At 39.6% G+C, this 24296-nt stretch overlaps 2 protein-coding genes across 2 annotated transcripts in view; one reads left to right on the forward strand and one right to left on the reverse strand.

The window, feature by feature from the left end:
- Window positions 1-337: 337 nt before the first annotated feature.
- Window positions 338-4327, forward strand: PFN2 (profilin 2; the record flags this gene model as incomplete). The annotated part of the gene is made up of 2 exons (XM_010294111.1): window positions 338-530; window positions 2256-4327. Coding segments are annotated over 2 exons (291 nt in total), but the record flags the coding sequence as incomplete, so codon positions are not given.
- Window positions 4328-7793: 3466 nt separating this feature from the next.
- RNF13 (ring finger protein 13) overlaps window positions 7794-24296 on the reverse strand; it is a 39626-nt gene continuing 23123 nt past the window's right edge. The window contains exons 7-9 of the mRNA XM_010294110.1: window positions 22948-23041; window positions 10845-10925; window positions 7794-9091 (exon numbers count right to left, since the gene is read on the reverse strand). Of these exons, the coding sequence (XP_010292412.1) occupies window positions 8727-9091; window positions 10845-10925; window positions 22948-23041 (540 nt within the window). The 3' untranslated portion in view covers window positions 7794-8726. The remainder of the gene's footprint in view (window positions 9092-10844; window positions 10926-22947; window positions 23042-24296) is intronic.

Consider the following 24296-nt stretch of genomic DNA (forward strand, 5'->3'; position numbering starts at 1 on the left):
GGCTTCTCGGCTCTGCGGGGCCGGCCTCTAACCGGGCGCGTTCCGTCTCCGAGACACGTGCCCTGTCCCTCGCCAGCCGCGGTCGGGCAGGGCCTCCTGTGACGAGGACTGGGAGCCGAGCGGTGGCGCGGGCTGCGGGGCGTTTCACGGCTTACCGTGGCCGTAAACCGGTGCGGTAGAAAGTGTGACTAACAAAGCCCTGTATTGTGGAGCGCTTCCTGGGGGAGCAAGGGGGAACTCGCTGTCCCATCCTCTCGACGCGAGACAGGACGCTTTCTGAGTAGGAATTACACGGTAAAATACTTCTGTGCTAACGTTGGACTTTTTTCTTTGACAGCCAGTAGAAATAGATATGATTGTAGGAAAAGACCGAGAGGGTTTCTTCACCAATGGTCTGACCCTTGGTGCAAAGAAGTGCTCTGTGATCAGAGATAGCCTGTATGTTGATGGTGACTGCACAATGGACATCAGGACAAAGAGTCAAGGTGGTGAGCCAACATACAATGTTGCTGTAGGCAGAGCTGGTCGAGGTAAGCATGATTTTCTTCACTTTCAGATCACTGAATTAAGAACATGACCCTAAGTGTAGACTCCAGCTATGAAGAAAACCAGACTCCTGGATTTAGTGGTTAATTTCAGGAAGTGACGTCAGGGGGGTGGACACAGTGGTCTGGCTGACAAACGAGCTTTCTGCCCGGGCTTCGCACTTGTCCCTGTTCCCACCTGTGATTACAGCTGGGTGCTAGGGTGTGAAGTGGTTAAACAGATCTCTGACAAGCAGGAAAGAGCAGGCTGTAGCGTGAAGTAAGCTTGCCAAAGATACAGTAGCTTGGTACGTAAAGCTTATGGTAGGGATCTATTAACGACTGGTAGCGAAACTAGCTTTTTTGTTGTAAACTGCTCAGCGGAAAGTTTATTCTGCAAAGATGTGAATTCTTTGTATGAGCTACTCCTACTTGCCTCTTAACAAGTTCTACACTAACTCTTCTTGCACTTCCTATTGAGGTCTCTGAAGTCTGTCTTCAGGCAAAAAAGCCTGTCCAGTGTGGTATCACTGAGAAGCTTGCTTTATACCAGTACGCCTACTCATTTGCGCTCCTCATTTAACTGCTAGTAAAACATTTTACGGGGAAGGCATTAGCTTTGGGTATAGAAAACATGCCTTAAAATACTGGCTACAAGTAATATGCCTTGTGTTCAAAATACCTGGCCTAGCATTTTTTGGCTCGCTGTAGGACAAATTGGTGAGCAGCAGACTTTTGCTTGCAAGTATAAAACCAAAGCTAGAGCAAAATTTGTCTATAGGCTAAAGCCGGGTGGCAGCGATACAGGAAGAATGTTCACAGCGCTGAAGTGAAACAAGCAGGGTTCTGACTGCTGCAAATTGTGAAATGCCACGAGAACTGCCTGGCTTAAGCTTTTTGTGAGCAAATTGCTATGTAGATGTGCCATTGCCTGTAGGTAGGCTGACTGCAGTATTCCAATTACAGTATTCCTAGCTTGGGAAACAATTACTCTAGTTGTGGTGGCACAGCGCTTATTGTGTCTGTGTACCTGCTGCTGACATCTGCTGGCAACTTGCAAGTGGCGTTCACTGGTTGAGGAAGCTTAGCATGTTCTTGTTCGTGAGACAATTGGGACACTTCACCGAAATTGTGAGATTACAGAGAGAGAGAGTCAACATTAAAATCTTCCCTGCGTTTTGTCTTCTGCAAAAAGCATGCTTTATAATTGTATTGTTGCATGAAAAGTCTTAGCCTGAGTCTGACCTCGTGGGTTTTTTTGCTAGTGTCAAGGCAGTTACTTGGGTTCTTACACCAGTAGTGACTGCTACAGATAATACAAGAATATTCTCTCTCCTGCTCTTCAGAGTGACAGTTCTTCTATATACACTACTACTTTTGTCCCGGACAACACTTCTTCTTTTTTCCCCTTGTTTTTTTAAGATGCAGCTAGGGCTTCCTTGTTGAGTGATGATGGAGGGTGCTGATGGTGGAGAGGCACTGTGATGCTTTTTTGAGATAGTTGGTGGCATTTTTCTTAGCAGTGAACTCTCATGACGTAATATCCCTGAGGATAACTCATGCCTTCTCCCAGCCCTGTCTACGTCTGTATTTTTACAAAATTCCTGTTAAACTAGCTTAATACCCAAATACTAAATCTTGAATTTGAGCGTGTTTATTGCACTGCCTAAAACTTGCATTATTTCCTTGTCTAACACACTCTTTTTAAAACTTTTTTCTTTTCTCTTTCAGTCTTGGTCTTTGTAATGGGCAAAGAAGGGGTCCATGGAGGCGGATTGAATAAGAAGGCATACTCAATGGCAAAATACTTGAGAGACTCTGGGTTCTAGTTGCTAGGCAGACTGTTAAGTATTAGGGGAAGATTGCTATTAAACTTTCCTGGCGGTGAGCTTTAAACCTTACATTCTGGAAACTTTATTAGCAATGCAGGGTGATGGGGTATGAACCTGTGTCTCCTTTGTATCCCTTTGTTGGTGGGGAAAGGTGTTATTTTTTTCTTTAATTCTGTTCATTTCTGTTTTGTTTCCTTGTGTACTCCAGCATTGGTTATAGTCATGGGAAAGGAAGGTGTCCATGGAGGGACACTCAACAAGAAAGCATATGAACTGGCTTTATACCTGAGGAGGTCTGACGTCTAAGCAGCCTCTCCCCATCCACCTAGCAACTGTCTTCACCACCACCCAGTTGTGTTCAGTGCTACCAGACTGTAGATGGTAGTTCGTGTTTTTTATTTACCCATTTCCTAATGTCATAATTCCAGTTACCCTTTGTTCATTTATATGTTAACCACTGTATGTAACCAAGTCCCATATCTGGCACCATTACTGCACCACAAAGATGATATGCATGATACCTTGAAAAACTCTTCAGAGGGGAATATGCCAAGTGTAGGCTTTGCTTTGTCTTAGCAATTAGTGTGATATTGACAACTAAAACAACTTAAATACTAAACAAGGTGCCGATTGTACAATCTAATTTGATCAATGCCTCTTCAGCACTTTGAGCAATTACACAGCTCACTAGTCTTCCTTTCATAGAGCATGTTTGGGAGGAAAAAAGTGCATGCATATCTTTACTTCTGTCCCTCTCTTTTTTTCTTTTTTTTTTTAAATCCACACTTGTTTGCTTACATCCATTTTTATAGTGCCTGGTTTGTTTAACCAATTTGCCACTCAAAAGCTATTAATGTTACATTAGTTTTGTTGTTGCACTTCACTGTAGGCTTGAGTCTTTTATTTTTTCTTCATGATGTCTGAAGCTTGTACTGCTTAACAAGTGCAATCACAAAACTATGAAAGGGTACAGATGCACTTCCTCCCATGACCTTAAAACTACCATCCTGAACGAATCCCCAGAGACATTCCATCACTGCAATAGCTCAGGCACTTTTTTTTTTTTTTTTTTTTGGCCAGCTCCTGTTCTGTAGTTGAATTGTAAAAGGCTGCCATTATGGACATTAGATATCCCAACATAACCATCTGGAGTGTGTCTGGTTTCAGTTTTTCATAGGACCAATTTTAATTTGCAGCTTGGGGGTCATGGGTTTTTGGTTTTTTGTTGTTGTTGTTTTCGAATACAAAACTGCAATGTCATTGTGGAAAACTGCCACCTTCAGCTATACTGGGAGCTCTGACTGAGTCCAGTCTTTCTGGCAGATCACTTGTAAAGAGTTTTGCTGCTCTGAAGCCACTGTTTGGATGAAGGTCGGTAGTTTGGAAGCTAAACTGTCAAAATTATGCCATTTCAAATTTAAAATCTTCATTTGGCCTGTCACACCCTTGCTGCAGAAATTATGGAGTGAACTGCCTTGTGCACTAGTCATCTTGAAATGTCTGTAACCAAACTCTCAGTTCAGGCACGGTACTAACTTGTATGTCCATTTAAAGAGAACTGCAGAACTCTGTATACAAAAGAATAAATGGGAGATGGTATTGGTTGGAATAACTGACTTGGCTGTCTTGTGATGACTTTTTTAATATGTATTCTGTGCCATACTATTGTTTAAAAAAAAAAAATGAACTGTTGCTATTGTGAGATGGATTTTAACTGACTACGAGGGTTTCTTTCGAATGGCACTACTTTAGGGACATTCTAGTATTTGCTTCTATTGTTGGGCCTTGTGGATAATGTACAGATTTAAACAAATTCTTGTTGCTGATTTGTCCATTTCTTTCCCTGCACTTTGTTACATCTGGGATACAGTCTAACTCATCTGATTTAATATGCATTTCAAAAAATGCCATAACTATTAAAAACACCTTGTTTACAGACAGATGAAATAAATTTATTCCAACCAAACAAAATCAGACTGTTGGTAATTTTTCCTTCCCCTAGGAATCCTCTGAGGCCCTTCTTCATTGCATGGCTGATGACAGTGCAGCTCTAAGTTTTTTAAGACAGCAATAGTATGATAATACAGCTTTAGTCAAAGGCCAGGCAGTCTTTGGAGTAGATCTTAAATTAGGAGATGATTTCTTGTCACTTGACTCTGCATTTATCCAGCTCCATGGGTGGGGGGTTCCCCTGCCACGTGAATACTTCAGGTGCAGTACCCCTCCTATGGTGGGCAGGATTGCACTGCTGAAGGTTTTGTGTTTTGCCAGCCAGCTGGTGTTACATCAGCACTGTTCCAGCCACTTCAGCACCGTTTATTATGCTGTACCTGCTCTCAAGTGTCTTACCAGTTGGGATTTCGTAAAAGGATTCATACATGGTGGCAGTGAGGTGCCTGATCTGTACAGTTCTTGTGGTTTTTGTGCTCATGGTTTGTACCTTTTTCACCCTCTTGCCATGAAAAACACCATGGTTTTTAGAAACCTCACTGGCATGCAGCTGCCTTCGATAGCTGCTGGCTACTCAACTTGCAGTAGAGCTCCCAAACTCGTTCACTGTGGTTTACAGTGCCTGCCATTTTATAAAAAAGCTCTCTGAGTGCTCATCTGCTTTAGAAGTAATGCGTTTAGAACCAGCCGTTCCCAGCCAAGGAAGCAAAGCACCAGCCTTCCCCTCCCCTCTTTTTTTTTTCTCTTTTGTAGCGTATGTTCTTATTCAAGGCTTGGGTAGAAGAATAGAACCACACTAGTGTTCTGAAAAATGCATGAGAAGAATGGAGTAGGAAAGAAAGATGTGCATATCTAGAGAACATGCAGAATTGCTTCAAAGGGTGTGTTTTTCAGGGTAGCTCTCAGGTTGTTCTGTCTCTTCAAACTCAGGAAGAGAAATCACTATTGACTGAATTGCTTCATTTTCTGAAGGTTTTCTTCTATCCCCAATTACTTACACCTCCGATTGCATGGCACACACTGGAAGGTGATGAGAGGCTGCATTTATGTACAGAATATCAGGCCTTTACAAGTTTTTATGGCTGACTTCCAGGCCATTCTAATCAGTCCCTTACTTTCTCTGAAATATAGTTATGAATTGTTACTGTACTTTTTGCACCATAATAATTCACGGGCAGATTTTAATTATAGAAGCCATTATTAGCCTTTCAGAGGGTCTTACATTTATAATGAAGGTGTTTAGAATTCTGTAGAAACATTGTTCTGCACTGCTTATGACATGGCAGTTTTAGTACAGTATTAAAAATTGGATGTCTATTTTGGATGTAGGTACCCATTATTACCATTTGTTCAAACACTGGCCCTGGAACTCTCTCAAGATTGTACACTGTTGAGGGAGGGTGAGGAGAGTGGTTAGTTTTGCTATTTGAAATATCCATTCCTCAATTGCTGACCTGTCCAGAAAAACAGTTGTCAGACACATCACTTTCTTCCAGTCACTTTTTACCAGATCCTTCCCACCCACTCCCACCACAGGAGAAAACTCCCCTTCCCCTCTGAGGGCAAGTTTTAATTCCTGTCCTCTTGTGGCTCCTTTTCATTACACAATGAAAGGTTTTGTGCAAGCTTGCTTTGTGAGGAGCTATTTATACTGGTCATACAAATACTATTTTGTGGTAACTGTCAATGGTTCCTATGCTGTTTTATGCAGAGATGATAGGCCTTGGCGGTCCCATGGAATACTTCAAACTTCAGGCACTAGTTAGAACTACTTATTAGAACACTTTTTTTTTTAACTAGGCAATCAAGTATGAACCTCTTTAAAGCACCAACGTACTATTCTCAAAGATAGCCAGAGAGTGAAGTTAGATCAACAGACTTCACATAAGCAAAAAAACCCTGGGAGCCAGCTGTTCATGGCAGATCGTGAGGAAACGGTGCTACTTCATGTGGATAATGTAGCAGGTCACAGCCCAAAGAAAAATCCATCTTTATATTTTCCTGTGGGTTTGGACAGGCCATACCTTTTGAGACAGACAATTTATCCAGCAAGTTTTAATGAAATCCCCAAGTTCTAGTTAGAAATGCTAAGAGCTACTTAACCTTCCAAAGTATTTCTAATTATTCCTTCTTTAATTTTCATTCTCACTGGCAATGGCAACTGACAAACTGTATCTGTGGCATCAGGGAGGTACAGCAGGGGGAGTATCACTACAGTGGTTACTACCGAGGCCTGCTGGAATACAGTTTACATAAATTTCCTAGCGGTATTAAAAAAAACCCAAAACTGTTCCCATTTCTAAATAAAATGTATTTGGGATGCAAACAGAATATCCTTTGCTGCATGCATTTTCTCTGTAGAGCATGGAGAATAGCAGGTGAGAAACTGATTAGTGTAATTTTACTTTTTGTCATTACAGCAAATACTACAACTAGAGTTACAGAGAGCGTATGTTACAACGTTTGCTTCAGTTCAAGGTTCTGGATCTCTTCAGGTTTTGGGGTGCCTGAAGTGCAATTATGAATAAACACATGCACTCATAACATACAAGCAGCAGGAACCTATTTTAAGAAACATCTTTCAGCTTAGGAAGTTCCCAGAAATCAGTTTTCACATTTGGACTTAACTAGACATATGCAAGCTGAAGGGGAATTTTACATGGTGAAAATACAGCAATATGTTGTTCGTGTTTAATCCCATGGATTGCTTGTGGCAGTGGTTTGAAGATGAATCATTATTTCATTATTATCCTTTTACCATGCCTTATTCTGCAAAATAAACTTTCTCTGCTCTTAGCCAGTCCCAGAGAAGTGATTTCCATTGGCAGGCTGAAGCAAGGAGGGTGTAGCTGCACTGTGTGTTAGGTCAGAAACACCAAACGGAAACACCTCACCTGTCATCGCCTCCGTCCAGGATCTGGCGTTTTCCGACTTCCAGAACCCAGGCTCACAGACTGCAGCTCTGAAGGTGCTGGCAAGTGGGCAGGAAATATTAACAGTGCTCTGGTCCTCCTCCCCTCTCCCCCATCCAAGTTACATGTACAGACCCAGCCTGACTGCAACTTCTCCTCAAACTACAAGTGAACAAAAATTAAGGTTTTCTATGTAACTTAGTGCTCCCACATATAATACTGATCAGTACAGCACTTTGTACTGTGATGTACAGCACAATGCAGGTTAATGTTTACTAAGGGATCGTAACAGTTGCATGTTCTGGATCTTTAAAAATACTTTAACCTTAGTAATAAATGGAGAAGAGTACGCAATGTAAGTAATGCAGAAGTTCAATAAATTTTTTGATACTTAAAGTGGAAAACATGTTTATTAACATTCTTTCAAGCTTTCCTTATTCAAGGCCATATAAAAAAAGTCTCTGCATTTTGATTATACTTATGTTTTTACTTTCTACATAGTTACAGAGGTATTATATAGCATTTACTTTTTTCATGATACACTGGTAAGTACTGAGTTCTGTTAAACAGTTATAAGCACTTGTTTTCAAATCAGGTATTTGAAAAAGAACAATTTTTCTATATACATAGTTTAGCAGACTAACGCAGCATAAAATGCTCTTTAGTAAGAGGTATATGAGTTGAGGATCAATAGAATACTTACCTAAAATTATTTTTCTATGTGGAACAAAACCTCTGTTTTGGTCACACGCACCCCGCCCCCAAAACTCCCACATCATCACTGGAAACCAGACTACATTGTAGTAGCAAGTAGGGATAGTTAATGTGCTTATGGTGGATCTTACCTTGTGAATTGCTCAAAACTAAACATATATTCTAAGTTTCCTTATCCTAGGAATTGCTCAATGGAACTGCTTTAACTCAGCGGCTGTGGCAAACTCCAAAGGATTATTTGGAATCACTGCTTTGAGATAAAGGAGGAATTTCTTCTGCTTTCTTTTGATACACCAGCGTATAGAATATTGATCTGTTCTACATTTTTCTTTCAGTAGTGGTGGCAGTTTTTAGGAAAACTATACAAACATGCAAATACATTTTTTGTTGGGCTTAAGGGCTAACACATACCATACATGTAATAAATATTGCTATCGGTATGACCCAGTTGTAGCTACAAAATGGAAAAAAAATACTTCCAGATAAATCCCATGTCAACAAGATACATTTAGAGTCTGTGTGATACTTCTATTGATATAAACTATTAACATTATTCATTAGCATTGTGAAGTCCAGTTAAACTGTTCATTTTGAGAAGACAGAACATGTGACTGAATACCTTAATCAAAAATAAATCTATCTGTAATGATTTAACCATAGTACTACTACATGAACTGCTGCTCCTATTGAAGAAACCAAATGGATTACAGACTAAAATATATTCCCTACGTAAAGGTTTGTGAAGTATAGCCTTAAGAACTCTTTTGTTCATACACTATTCATCATTAGTAGTCTCAAACAGTATTTGCCACTCTGTACTCCCTTTCATCATTGGGCTGTAGTTGAACCACTACACTTTCTTCATTTATTCCATTTTCTGCATCACTGCTATCAATATTGTCATTGTCATCTTCCTCATATTCTGAGGACTCGGTCATATTCTGATGGGAATGAGATTCTGACAAAGCCCCGAATGACTGAGTGCTAACTGAGGCTAATGGTCTAAGCAAAGGAGTATTTTCAGATACTTCATTCTCCTCTTGACTACTGTCTGTTTCAGAGTCAGAGTCCCCCTGAGAAGGGACCACTTTCTGCTTACATACAGGACATGTTTTTTTTGTTTTTGTCAGCCACGGGTCCACACACTTGCAGTGATACGCTGTTAGAAAACAAAATACAAGTACACCATTATCTAAGTGAAAAGGACAAGGAAACCTGCTAAATTGTATTTATGTTTAGTAACACAGGAGAATTTTAGAATTTAGCTCATACACAGAGTTTTAGTCACAAGTTTGTTGGCATGTAGGCTGTCTATCCTTACGTACAAAACACTTAATAGATGAGGATCTCTGCTATATGGATATATGCAATAAATACCTATTTCCTCTACTGAATGAATTTGAGAGCAGTCCTGCAATGAGCCAAATTTGATTAAATAAACTTTAAAAGCTTCTTGAGGAATTATACCCACCTTGCAGCAGACACGCCCACCATCATTATTGTCATAATGCCTCTAACCTCTACCAAGATGTACTAAAGCACCTTGTTATTAAATAAAATCACTGCATGATTTTGCAGATTTTAAATTAGGTATACAGTTGTCAGTGTCTTGTTTAAAAAAAAGTGTTTGAAACTGTCTCACTTATGGTATTACAAACTTAGCTCTGCTTATTAACAGACTTCTATCTGGCAAAGAGTTAAGTATTTACAAGGGCAAGCATGTTGTGTTTAGTACCTGTTCAAGCAAGTTAGCAGCATGTTCTCCATGAGAACTGACAGCAGTGGCTTGGTGGTTTTGGTTTGTTTGCCTTTTATTTTTAAGTTGTCAGTAATCTTTGATATTAGTGATCAGGTTTAGTTAACTTTGCAGTCCCTAGCTGGGACAGATGCTATGGTTGTGTTCTTTCTCTTCTTAGAACTTTTTGTCAGCCTGTTTTGAAATTTATTTTTATGACAGGATCTACAAAGCTCAGTCTGTCATATGCTGTGTTTGCTGTGCATGTAAGGCTGTAACATCAATTGCCTCTTTTTTAAAATCTCTTAGTGATGTGGTATTTGCTGTTGTAGTGCCTGGTCAGAGCAGGAATGTAATGAGAAAAAGCTGGGTAAAACTGCACCCAGCCAACAATCACTGCAATATACTTAATGGACTGGAAGGTAGAGGGTCTCAAGCTAGGAAGGATGAATCCTATCTTTCTTGATAGATTTTACACAGTTTTTATAAAAAAAAGTTTAAATTTAGAGACACTCTCGGGCCTGGGCCTCTTCCAGATTTCTAGATACAAGCTCTTAAAATGCTTCTTGTACTTGCATGCAGTTAAGAGCAGTCTTGTCTTGTGGATAGATACGTATGTGACTACTAGATACACCTTTTGCAGTGGGCTGTATTTGAGAGAGACTGTTCAGACAGTGCACAACTTGTCACAGTAAAAATACTCCACTAATTTTTGCACTGACAACTCTGACTTCCAAGTGCAGTCAAGGCAGCGGTCTACATGGCTCCAGGCTGTGGGACAGACTATATCCCTTCAAGCATATCTCTGTGTCACTAATAGCTGAATTACGTTTTATGGTTTGTCTTGGAGAAAGTGAAATCCTGGTTTTGTTCATGTAAAAAGTAACTCTGGAATGTGTTTTCCTATTAAATACAGACATTTAGGGTACAGCAGCAAGCCCAGATTTTCTTTCATGTGTACATCCAAAGAAAAACGCAATGTGGAAATGCTCGCCTTTTTTGCTTTTAAAAAGAGAAAAAAGTTTGCTCTTTTCCCAATTTGTATATATACTCCTGCATATTAGAAAAAATACATTTTATAAATCAACCAATAAACACATTCACTGTAGGTTTTAGATATGGTGTTTTAGAGAGCTGTTTTTAATACAAATACCAAACCTAAAATACAGCTGCTTACCATGAGAACATGGAAGGATTCTGAGCTTGTCTCCATCCTCATATTCGTCCAGACAAATGGCACATACGTCGTATTCATCTCCTACAGCACACAATTGAGAATCAGTTTAACTTTAAAAGATTTGCAACAGACCTTTTCAGACACATACATGCAGGTTCTCTTGGTTAGTTGCACAGGTTGCTTAGTTTCACAGGTTGCAGAACTATTACTCTTCCCTGTCCACGCAAGGGGCAGGTTTTTGGAAGCTATATAGTTGAATGCTGTTTTTCCTCTCTTTATTAGACCTATAGCTCATTTACTTTCCCTTCAGATTAGTAAAAATATTTTAAACTGTGTGAAGTGCTATCTCTGTAATATTCTACATTCTTATGAAAAGTAAAATAAAAGGATTTAAAATATAGGATTCACTTTACTATACAGGTATTAATAAGTTATTGAGAAAACTTAGGCAGAAAAATAGCAAAGACAACTGGATAAAAAAAGCAGAATAATCAAGAACGATAGTCTAGTCACAGGATAAAGTTTACATTATTTTGTAATTCAAACCTCACAAATAAGATATCCATTACTGACAGTATTGACATTATGCACACTGTTGTGATGCATTATATGACCAAAACATAAACACTTATTAGAAGTTGATTTATTCCTGTTTAATTTTTATCAAGGCCTTTACAACACGGTCCTTTCATCAATCCAAATGGTTCTTTGCAATTTCTTGGAAGATTCTGGCCCTCTGCAGCTACACCAGCTGCTCACGTCTTTGTTGTGGTTTAACCCTGGTGGGCAGCTCAGCCCACACAGCCACTCGCTCACTCCCCTCCCGTAGGATGGGGGAGAGAATCAGAAGGGCAGATGTGTGAAAACTCATGGGTTGAGATAAGGACAGTCCAATAGGTAAAGCAAAAGCTGTGCATGCAAGCAAAACGAAACAAGGAATTCATTCACTGCGTCCCATCGCAGGCCCGTGTTCAGCCATCCCCAGGACAGCAGGGCTCCATCACACATCGCAGTGACTTGGGAAGACAAACACCATCACTCCAAACATCCCCCCGCCCCCTCCCTCCTTCTTCCCCCCAGCTTTTATTGATGAGCATGACATGGTGTGGGATAGCCCTTTGGTCAGTTGTCAGTCAGCTGTCCCGGCTGTGCCCCCTCCCAGCTTCTTGCCCACCCCCAGCCTGCTCGCTGGTAGGGCAAGATGAGGAGCAGAACAGCCCTTGATGCTGTGCAAGCACTGCTCAGCAATAACTAACACATCCCTGTGTTATCAACACTGTTTTCAGCACAAATCCAAAACATAGCCCTATACAAGCTACTATGAAGAAAATTAACTCTATCCCAACCAAAACCAGTACAGCCCTTTTCACAGATTAAGTTACTGCAAATAAAGTTGTAAAATACCACAATTTTCAATGTCAACTTTCTCCTCCTAACTTGTGTGTCCTTGAATATTTATATTCAATATTTACATAGACTTCTTGTCTTGTCACTGGACACCACTGGAAAGAGCCTGGCTCCATTTTTTGCACCCTCCCTTCAGGTATTTATACACATTGGAGAAATCCCCCTGAGCCTTCCCCAGGCTGAACAGTCCCAGCTCTCTCAGCCTTTCCCCATAGGAGAGTTGCTCCAGTCCACTAATCTTTGTGGCCTCTCACTGGACTCTCTCCAGTAGCTCCATGTCTCTCCTGCACTGGGAAGCCCAGAACTGGACACAGCCTGCCAGTGCTTAAAGGGGGCTTACAAGAAAGATGGGGACAGACTTTTTAGCAGGGCCATGACAAGGGGTAATGGGCAGATTCAGACTAGACCTAAGGAAGACATTTTTCACAACGAGAATGGTGAAACCCTGGTCCAGGTTGCCCAGAGAGGTGGTGGATGCCCCATCCCTGGAAACATCCCAGGTCAGGTTGGACGGGGCTCTGAGCAACCTGCTCTGGTTGAAGATGTCCCTGCTCACTGCAGTGGGGGGTGGATTACATGACCTTGAAAGGTCGCTTCCCACCCAAACTGTTCTGTGATTCTATGTTCATAGTGAAGGTAGACAATGCCTTTCCAAACTGATTTCTAGAAATCAGAGATATGGCACATCTTATCTTTGTGGACTTTGATACAACATTCAATAAAGTTCTATGTGTGAAATGATTGATCTTAGTAAGATTACAGACGATTAGCAGAGAGCTGAAAAAATCGAAGTTGCTACTGGTGGTGTTGGAAGAAGTTGATTAGGTTGGAGGAGAGTTACCAGTATTGTCTTTTTACAAAATTGCTTTGGAAAAATATTCATACAAAAACAAGGAGTGTATCAATTATACAACACACAATTAAGTAGGCATCATCAAGAGGGTAACTGGGATAGCACAGAAAAATCTGTAATCTGAAGTAGTGGTACATGAATGAAATTCAGTACTACAACATGCAAGTGCATCCATTTAGTTAGGGATTACGTCCTTGGGAGTTTCTAGCTGAGATTTCATCAGTTATAAACAACTGAGAAGAAACGGAGTGTACTGGTTAATCACTACAGTGTTCCTAAGGTGATACAACTGGGAAAAAGAAAAATGCAATAGTAGGAAACATCAGGAGTAGTCTCTCAAAAAATGGTAAGTACTGTTCAGGAGTCTGTCACGTGGCCACCCGTATCCTCAAAAGATTGATTCAAACAGAAACAAAGAAAAAATATCATGATCACATAACAGAGAAAGAAAAATTTTTAAAAATAGCCTGATAATTTTAATCTGACAATCTGAAGGCTGAAAGGGGATTCAGCTTTCTTTATAAACATCACAGAGGAGCAATACCATGGACAGAGAAGACAGAGAAGCTGGGGCAGGCAGGTGGGGAGAAAAAGAAAAAAAAAGAGCTATCATCTGACCAGGAATCATTAGGTTGGAAGTGGAAAGAAAATTTGACCAGTGGAGCAGTGATATTCTGAACTAGCCTTTCAGGACCATCAGAAGGTAATCATGGTAAAGGGCCAAACTTCCCCATTTCCCCAAACCTAGTTTTAGGTCAAGGTACATACATTTTAGGTATGTGACACAGGAAGTTCCTAAGAGAATAGCATCTGGAAGGAGATGGAAATGGACATCTTAATCCTAGAAGACGACAGAGGCAACTGAACCTAGATCCCCCAATTCCTGTCTAAGACCAGAAATAACTAGGCTGTATTATTAAAGGTGAGTAGTGCAAAGTACATCTTTTAAAATAAAAAGGTAGCTATATTTCATTTTGAAAGGAGCTGTATTTCATTGTATGTCTTGTCAATACTTACCTGATCAAGCTCTGAGACGGACTTAAGCAGTGAAAGGGCCCCTGTCACTGTTTGGATCCCTTGCTCTGACATGAGCTGGGTTGAGTATCTGCTCAGCTCTGTCAAGGCTGGAAAAGTTCTGGCCGTGTGCACAAAGCCACTGTATCTGCAGAAGTTGGTGAACTCTTCTTGCATATACCTCTTGCAACTGTGTCACTACACATCCAACATGTCACTATTTGCAGATGGTACTTCTATTACGCCACTTCAGACAACTGAACCTTACTGTCTTAACACTACTGTCCAGTACTGCACTGTCTCTTCAGAAGCAGCTGCTTACTAGGGCTGCACACTCTCCTGACTATGAAGAGCTCTTTAGATGCCCAACCTACAGCGTACCAGAAAAAAAATTAGTCTGTCCTAGCCTGCCTCTTCCCCTATTAAGTCCCCCCGTCACATGGCTAGAAGTACATGTGCCAGCAGACGAAACTGCAAGCCTTCCTATCACTTGACTAACACGTTTGGTTGAGGGACTGGATAGTCACAGGGTCAAATGATCCAGCACGTATTTGTACATCCTGTCATGAGGGCAGTCATCTGCTGAACGTGGTGCTAGGGTGCCTGCATCCTGCTTATACACTTTGTGAGAAGGAAAGGCACCAATGATAGCACCTCAGGAAAAAAAGATTCTATGTCCCACCCTGCTAAAGGATGGACACCCCAGATACACCCTGCAATATCCTGGGCATAGCCCCAAAGAACTATGTCACTCTCTCTGCATATCTTGACTAAGTATTTGTAATAGCAGTCCTAGCCCACTGAGTCTGCCTGTTCCCAACCTGTACCATCTTCACAGCTGTTTCTTAATTTCCCAGTGCTCAACAGTTTACATTTTCACCATCTTCAGGGCTAGCTGAGATCCTGGGGTTTACCATACAGCAGGGGAGCTAGGGAAGTAAGGAGATGTAGATCCCATCAGAAAGAGTATGTGCAGGTAAGGTTCACTCTCTCATATATCAAAACACAAATGGGAAAAGGCATACAGGAAGGCAGAGAACCCTGTAAGAAAAATGAGGCCCCTGTGATCTCGTTACCTCAAGGTAAAAGAAAAAAAGGGTTGAGATGGTGTACCTTGTTCCCAGTGGCCCTCACAGCAGCTTTCTCCATCTCCTTCCAACCTCTTCCAGTCCCTTCCAAATTCCACCTAACCCGAGCCCCATCCATCCCACAAGTGTTACCTCAGCAGTCATTCTCACGACTCAATTCTCTGCTCCCATTCCCCACAGTGTCACCTTAATCCTCTCCCAGTAGACTTCTATTAAGTCTTTTCTGGACCACCTGCTGCACTCAAACTTCATTGCACATCACTGAGGTTTGACATTGGAGATGTCAGATTTAAATACGTGAGACTGATGTGTGCTAGGGCTGGAGTTAATAGCCACAACAAGAGTCTCTTACATACTTAGTTCACCTTTCACCATACACATGGCACCGACAGTAATCTGTGACACAACACCATTTAGCACAAATTCCTTTTTTTTTTCCCATAGCAATGCCCGTATTACTTCAAAGCACTGTCCAGATTACACACATGACACTGAGATCAGCTGAGGACAAATCAGAGGCACCGTTCATGCTCCAAGCTTATTCAAGAGTTGATATAATACACAAGTAGTCAAAGCACTGCTTTGGGGAGAAGGTGAAAAATACGGGGCAGATTTCAGTAACATGTAGCTAGAGTAGGCCCACGTCTGGGTCATCAGCTTACCCTATGTTACTGAGAAGCTTGCAAATAAAGGAAGCAGGCCGATTTTGCATTATTCAGAAGAGACATCATTTCAACACAAAAGCTCGAACAGTACAGGGCTTTCCCTTTAATGAAACTGCATTGCAGGAGAGACTTTCTAGAAACTCAGCTCAAAATTTCTTTTGATACCATGCTGTTAAACCCAATGCTTTTCTATATATGGCAAAATTAGCTATATTAGGTATTTAGAGTCAGTTTTCAAAGAAAAACTTAGGTTTTGTACGCAACTCTGAATCATTATTCTGTATCTGCTTAGTACAGATGTAAGGATACTAAGTACATCACAGTAGAAACATTAAGAGCTGTAGTCCAGCAAAGGAGTTGAGCTTTCCACAGAAGCTGCAGAAAACTAACAGAAATAACACTGGTGACTCATCAGTGAGGTAGAGGCACAACAGATGAATTGCTATCATCTGCTCAAATTTCAAGTATTACATGAGACAGTTTTTGGGGAAAGAGAATCAGCAAAATGAAGTTGTTCAGTGACAGAAAAGAGAAAAAGATGTACTATTTTTCTATTTATGTGTTCAGAGTAAGATTATTAATAACTAAAGCACAAATATTAAAAATTCAACACTTAACAAGTTCTAAAAGGCAACTTGACCAGCATTTTTCATTAATTGTGTAACAAACAACATATTTCACCAAGAAAAATAAACTTTCTTTGCAGATGTAAAAAAAAAAAATCTTACGCATTTTTAATTCCAAAATGCAGAAAACTGTCAAATAAATGCAGTGTAACGGCTTTGCCATTTAGTCTATAAACAATCTTTAACTTGCATGATTAGCCTTGATCATGTTTAAATACTTTCTCATTTAAAAAAAAAAAATCATAAAAAACAAACTTAAGAATTACCATAGTAGCCTAATAGCATTCATATAGTCATACAGAAATAACTGTAGCTTCAGCTTTTAAAGAAGGACATGGCTTGTATTCCACATTACCAGAATAGAAGGCAAGTACTCCTCTGCCTTGATTCAGGATTTTTGCAAGCCTTCTTTTTCAGATGTTATCAAAAGACTAAATGTTTAGCCTGGAGAAGAAGAGGCTGAGGGGAGACCTCATCACTCTCTACAACTACCTGAAAGGGGGTTGTGGCGATGAGGGTGTTGGTCTCTTCTCCCAAGTAACAAGTGATAGGAACAAGAGGAAATGGCCTCAAGTTGCACCAGGGGAGGTTTAGATCGGATATTAGGAAAAATTTCTTTACTGAGAGAATGGTCAAACATTGGAACAGGCTGCCCAGGGAGGTGGTGGAGTCACCACCACTGAGGGTGTTCACAAAACGTGTTGATGTGGAACTTCAGGACATGGTTTAGTGGCCACGGTGGTGTTGGGTTGATGGTTGGACCTGATTATCTTAAAGGTCTTTTCCAACCTTAATGATTCTGTGATTGTGTGAGAAGTGACTTAAGATTAAGCCAGCTCATTAGCAATAGGGCTGTTTAATTTAGCTGAATTTGTGTTTAGCTGCATTATTAGCAGGTGCCTTTTGTATCATTCCAATGTTGAAATACCCATTGACTGTGATGTAAAAAAATCAAAATCATACAGGATTGACTTTTGTAGTTCAGAGAATTATTTTACTATAGAATCCCATATTGTTGTGCAGACAATTCTCTGAAGTTTATAGCAACTAACATTCTGTAGACTTAAAAATTCTCAGTATAAAGCATGTTCATGGAAATAGTTCTGTTCTGGGCTTTTCTACAGGGTGGAAAGTATGGAATAAAATCTTACACAGGATCATGACTGTCATGTGTTGCTGCTCTGCTAAAATTATTTTCTTTTTTTAAGAACTTAAATATTTCAAAAGTAACTCACAAAATTGAAACGGCATCTATTAGAGATGAAAATAGAACATAGAGCATGTGAAGGGCTATCCATTGTGGTACTAGGTATATATTTGCAAGGTGGTAAGGGAAGCCTACTTGCATATAATTCTTTTCTTGCTTTATTCATAAGGCTTGCTCTTGTATACCCCATGCAACCTAAACTCCCCAAATAAGCAAAGGAATGCAAAATGAGCCCTCTCATTTTACCAAAATATTGGTTACACTTAATTTCTCATATTGTATGATAGCCATGAAAGAATTTCTACTGAATCTATCTTTTGCCTGTGCCTAACATTTTGGTTTTAAAAGAAAAAAAAAAAACACAAAACCCAGAACAAAAACTTCTAACTCTCCTTCCTTCCGAAGTTATAAACACAACAAAATATTTTAAACAGTACTCAATTACATAGCAGATATGAAACCAAGGCACATAAGATATCCTTAGAAGGTAAGTTCTTCACATTAGTAAAAGCATTTCTCTATTTGTGGGTGTAAGATAGATGCTAAAAACTATTCACACCTGTGTAATAGACTGATCTCTAATGCAGTAACGTCTTTTGTTACCTACTACCTGACATCTGCATTACTATAGATCACACTACATAAACCCCACAGCCAGCAGTATGGGTACAATTACCAGAGACACAGCAAACTGTTTAAATTACAGGTTTGCTAAAGCTAGTGGTTTGACAGGGCAAAGAGAATGGAGGCAAGACTGCAGAGATAAGTGAAGGAGCACATCTGCAATGTGCTTCACTATCAGCAAAAGTAAATTACACAGATTAGTACATATGCATGAATTACATTGCTTTCAGTACATTTTTTTAAAACCCGAAAGGCGATAAAAGGAGGATTAATGCAAAAAAAGTCATACTATTGATAGAGCATGGCAACATTAAATATTTGATTTCCACATGAGCACTGCAAAGTAGTAAATGTTCTCAATCCTACTTCATAGGGATGTAAAAGAAACTGTTCAGAGATTATTTTATCTTGGCATGCAGTAAATCAGAGTAGAAGTTGCAATTCAGGACCTCCCAGTTCATAAGTCTGTTCTCCAAGTAACAGAAATCCACGATTAAAACCAAAGTCTCATCTGTTTCCCAAAAGATAAATTCCAAGGGCTTTTGTGGTGGCACAGAAAGTCTCTGAAATGTGGTTCATGTTATTTTGGTTAATATATATTATTCAACATAAATGCAAAGCTGATGACCACCACTGGAAAACAATATTGCTGTAATTTGGCGTTTCAGAAAATAAGCACAGTGGACATGAGAACCACTTACAAATGCAGTTTTTCTGATAGTTAAGCTACAACAGGAGAAGATAAAGGGAAAGCAGGAGAGAGAAAAAAACCTCATGGGCAGGTAGGAAAAGTCAGAGAGATTAAATGGAGTCCATCACTGCCAGACCTGTATCACTGAAGTACAACTTTTTGTCTAATACAGTGAAGTATTTCAGCTATAGACTTTAAAAAAAAATTACTTCCTCTTTTGCTATGACATTCCTTCTCTCTGTTGTTTCTATCAGTCAAACTATGTTTATGGATCATTTATAATCAGCACATTATTATCATGTTCAACACAGAAATGAATGCTAACAATCAGACAGTACTGTCAAGGGCATCATATCTCAGAGAAAAAAAAAAAAACAAACCCAAAAAACATTCAAATAATACAGCTGTCTTTTTCCTCACTAGTCGTTCAATATGTGTAAGAAAGTCCTGAAAAATGGTAACACACTGTTCTTGAGCAGGCTTATCTCACTATGGCATCCCCTAGGAAACGAACAGCACTCTGAGGAAAAAAAGGACGCCAGTGGTATAGCATCCCATCTGTTTCTAGGCCAAGTAAAGAAAAGTTTTCTCAATAAGGCCGATGCTAAAGTTCTCAAACATGGAAGCCACAGATCCATCCGACAGCATGTTGGCTAACTGCAGAGATATTTCCCCGACTCTTGTCAAGGCCTTGTATCCAGCCCACCTCACCCAACTTCACAGCCCCATCTTGCATTGCACAGTAATTTGCAACAAGCCCTCAGCCCAACTGCTTCACCTGCACCCACCGGATCCATCAACTGCACTCCATCTGCTACATTCCTCCAATAGATCATCACACAAATCACCAGTGCTATTACCCAGATTCTTGCGCTCATCCTGGCTTGGGGCAGGGAGGCAAGCCCATGCAGCAGCCAGGACCAGAAATGCCAGCCCTCCTCAGTACTGAGACCTGGATGATTTCTGTGACTCCTGGAGCCTCCTTGACTAGTCTCCGAGTTAGTTTCACCTCCGTGACTACGTGCCCCTCAAAGAACAGAAGATTTAATTTTTAAAAGGGACACTTTGCAGACATCTTTTTCTCAAGTACCCATTACTGTATTTTAGAAGCTGGCTCAGAACCACCAAAAATTGTGGGAAAAAGGAAGTACAGAAACTTCTGCAAAATAAAGTATCTTACTTAAATAAACTGCGTATGAAAAGTCCTTAGTAAGCAAAATCATCTTCTAATTTTTAATTTCTTAATAATAAGCCCACACATCTCTTTCTTTCGCAGCATTCTATGTTCACTAAATTTACGATATTTTCTTTTCTACAGAAGTGAAAGGTTACACTGTAATTTCATTGCAGTTAAAATCTAAAAATCTTTTCAGGCTTGGCTTAGATTCCATTTTAGTGTACTGTTAAGCTATCTTGAAAATATTATTATATATATAATAATATTATATATTTCTAAAAAGAAATTCTGCAATGCGTACCAATTCACAAAGTTTCTAACCTATATTTTTTCTAAGCTATTATTCTTCAGACTATTCAGATTTGCTAATGATCAAATTACAGGCACATCAAATGGATCTGTCTTTTTAACAAAGACATCATACAAAAGGTAACAATTCCCACTGACTTTTTTTTATGACCAAAATGTCCATTTTGTAAGGAACCACAACACAACTGCCCCAAAACTCTGTCAGTGTAGAAAACAGATTTTGATATAGTGTACATTGCATTCTGTGGAATTATTTAAAGGTGAGGCTTGTTGATTAGGACTTTGCAAAAATAGTCAATGCCACATCTTTTATTACTGCATTCTCAACTCATTACAGAAACGCTAAGTGCCTGATCTAAAGACTACCAAAATTAGTAAAAAATTGCCATGCATTACAGCAGTATTTGACTCAAACCCTGTTTCAAGATGATTCATGTATTTTCTGTGTTAACAATTCTTTAGGTATGTCAGCCACTATATCCAGCCACTGCATTCAATAAAAATAAAATAAAAACCATAAAGTAAACCTGGGTATTTACAGTCAGGTTTACTTTACAATGACTGACTGAGCTCCAAACAATTCATATTGTGTAAAATTCAGCGAAAGCAAAGAGGAAGGAGAATGAGGAAAACAGCAGTAAGATATTTTCATACACTGGCTACTTAAGTCATGCAATTCTGAAAAAGTATTACAAACGTGCACAATTAACTGAAAAAGACACTAACTGACATTCTTGAAGCAACTTTTTCCTTGCAAATTTCTCTGTTAAGTACAACATAATTTATTTTGTATTTTTATTCTAATTAGATTTCATAGAGAATCAGTAAGAGGAAACAAAATTAATATTAGCTTTATTGGCTTAAGATAATTTTTTTGAGGTAATTTTAAATCCATAGCAATAGGTCATTATAGTAAGGTTCTGTGAACCCTGCAGGGGAAAACACTTGCCCGCCACCATGAGGCTAACGTTGCACAAGTACCGTACCCGCTCAAATGGGACATCTGCTTTGCACAAAGTGACAGCAATGGCATTAATAACGCAGGTCAGCTTTATCAAGGGCAAAGAACAGTAAGTGGTTCTATCCTTCAATCCAGGCATATCCCCTAACATGGTCTTTGCACCTCAGCAAACACATTTTCTATTGACATGTTATGTAGTAATCAATCACTTCAATTAAGTCCTTTTCCTCCCTTTTGTTCTCATACCTTGTAATCCCTTGTACGAATGAACAATCAGATGGTAACATTTTAAAAAACAGAAGAGTAGATTTTTTTCAATTTTTAAGGAGTAGACTGCACAAAGGACTTAAGACAGCTATTCCATTTCATTGAATAAAGTAACTTACTACAGCTTTATTTCTCATCTTGTCATTAGATCTTGCAAAAAAAGTAATCACTACAAAGAATTGCAACAGCAAGTATTTTGGCACTATGTTTGAAGTGCTCTTTCAAAGAAGTACTGGGATTGAATGAAAGGAGCACTTCTCTGGAAAAGCAGATAAACTATACCCACAAGATAGCTTTGGTTTTAGTCTCTACAATGTCAGGCAACTTATGTGCCACTAGTATTTGTCAGTCTCCAGACAAATAATCACAGAATCGTCAAATAGTTTGGGTGGGAAGGGACTTTTAAAGGCCATCTAGTCTGATCCCCCTGCAATAAGCAGGGACATCGTCAACTGGATCAGGTTGCTCAGAGCCCCGTCCAACCTGACCTGGGATGTTTCCAGGGATGGGGCATCTACCACCTCACTGGGCAACCTGGGACAGGGGTTCACCATTCTTCTTGTGAACAACGTTTTCCTTATATCTAGTCTGAATCTGCCTTCTTTTAGTTTAAAACCATTACCCCTTGTCCTGTTGCAACAGGCCTTGCTAAAAAGTCTGTCCCCATCTTTCTTGTAAGCCCCCTTTAAGTCCTGGAAGCTACAATAAGGTCTCCCCGGAGCCTTTTCTTCTCCAGGTTGAACAACCGCAACTCTCCCAGCCTGTCCTCCCAGCAGAGCTGTTCCAGCCCTTGGAGCATTGCTGGGGCCTCCTCTGGCCCTGCTCCAACAGGTCCATGTCTTTCCTGTGCTGAGGGCTCCAGAGCTGGATGCAGTATTCCAGACAGGAATTCCAAATAATGTAAATAATGCATCACATGCAACAAGGAACTTTAATGGAATTTCTGTACTGATTTTGTGGTAAGTTAAGCAACATTTATAATTCTCAGTCACAGTATGCATATGGTGTCTGCCCTACTTCCATTAAAGAAATGTTAGAATGTCTCTATTTCAGTGAGAACTGAAGGGTCAAGTCAAATGTCACTTTCACTCCAAACTCTACTATTTCAAGTGTACTCAAAATTATCTCCAAAACTACAAACCCTCTCAATTTAGGTTTTTTTGGTGTTAAAAACAACGGGGTCTAATTACTTAGACAAAGAATGATCCACTTGCCTTTCTTAAATTTATGTACAGGAAGTTTCTTAAGCTGATCCTTCCTAAGCCGATTCCTTCTTGCTCTGTGTCTGTCTTGCACAAATTTTGTGATCTGGAAACAGACATAAGTAAGATAACATGAAAAGTAAGTTAAAACAATAAAAGAACAATAAAAGTTTTGATTTATGAGTCTTCGCAGTAAGTTAGTCTAAAGGGAACCCCAGCTCCAACTGAATCACCTCTTTCCTTGCCTGGACTCAAGGATGAAGCCAAACAAAAGCCTAAAGGATATTCTCGATGACCACGGCACTTCAAACTGAAAATACACAAGCTTTTTTGAGGAAGGAAAGAAAAAAAAATTGTCCATACTATATAAAAATAATGACCACCACTGCAGTCCTCTACCAAGGCCCATATAGAGTGGGATGGCACATTTTGGAGCAAAACACAATTTATTATGTTTGACTGGTTTAGCTTACATTTTTAGATTATTGCAGCTCTTTTACAGGATTATTCCCATATTTATCAGAACTGTTTTCATAGTATCTAGATGTAGTTTGTGAAGGAATAAAGGGGTTACTTCAAGTCTTCAAATATACTAAGGACTCCATTTCCATTTTCTTAATAGTCCCTAATGCTGTTTCTGTTCACTTTCTAATTCTAGCATCTGTGGTATGACATTCTTTTTCAAGTATGATGACAAAGTCCTTAACCAAAGTATACACACTAACAAGTCTTTTGAAATTTGCAGAAGTGCTGTACACCTTAGGAATCTACTTTTAAGAATCCCTGAAATGCACAGATATACTTTACAACAGATTTTTTTTTTAGACGTATGAATGTATGTATATTATGGACAAATATTATTAGGATCATTTGGTTTTGGCAAAATAAAATTTATTTATCCACTTTTTAAGCATATTTGGAGCTAAACTGTTCGTTCAGACTCTTTATACTGCAGTTAAACAATGAGCTGTACACATAAACTGCAGTTTTTCTGCTTTAATTCACATACTTCGTAACAATCAGAGAGTTTCACATTCATCTCTTACGTAGAAACAAGATTTTCTGAGAGAAGCAGAGCCAAAAGCACACATGAATGAAGACCAAATCCAACCTGGAACCTCCCCGGGATCAAGTTCACCGCACCAATTCATTGTTCAGTGCTCTAATCTATCAAGATCGCTCCGTTAACGCCTCTCTACACTCAAGGGAATCAATGCCTCCTAATTTAGTATCACTGGCAAACTTACTTAGTGTGCATTCAACTCCTGTGTCCAAATCATTGACAGAAACATTGAAAACAACTGGCCATGACATTGAACCCTGATGACCACCACTAATGACTGGCTGCCAGCCAGATGTTA

The sequence above is a fragment of the Phaethon lepturus genome, unplaced genomic scaffold (assembly GCF_000687285.1).
Source record: "Phaethon lepturus isolate BGI_N335 unplaced genomic scaffold, ASM68728v1 scaffold28059, whole genome shotgun sequence".
Taxonomy (NCBI): domain Eukaryota; kingdom Metazoa; phylum Chordata; class Aves; order Phaethontiformes; family Phaethontidae; genus Phaethon; species Phaethon lepturus.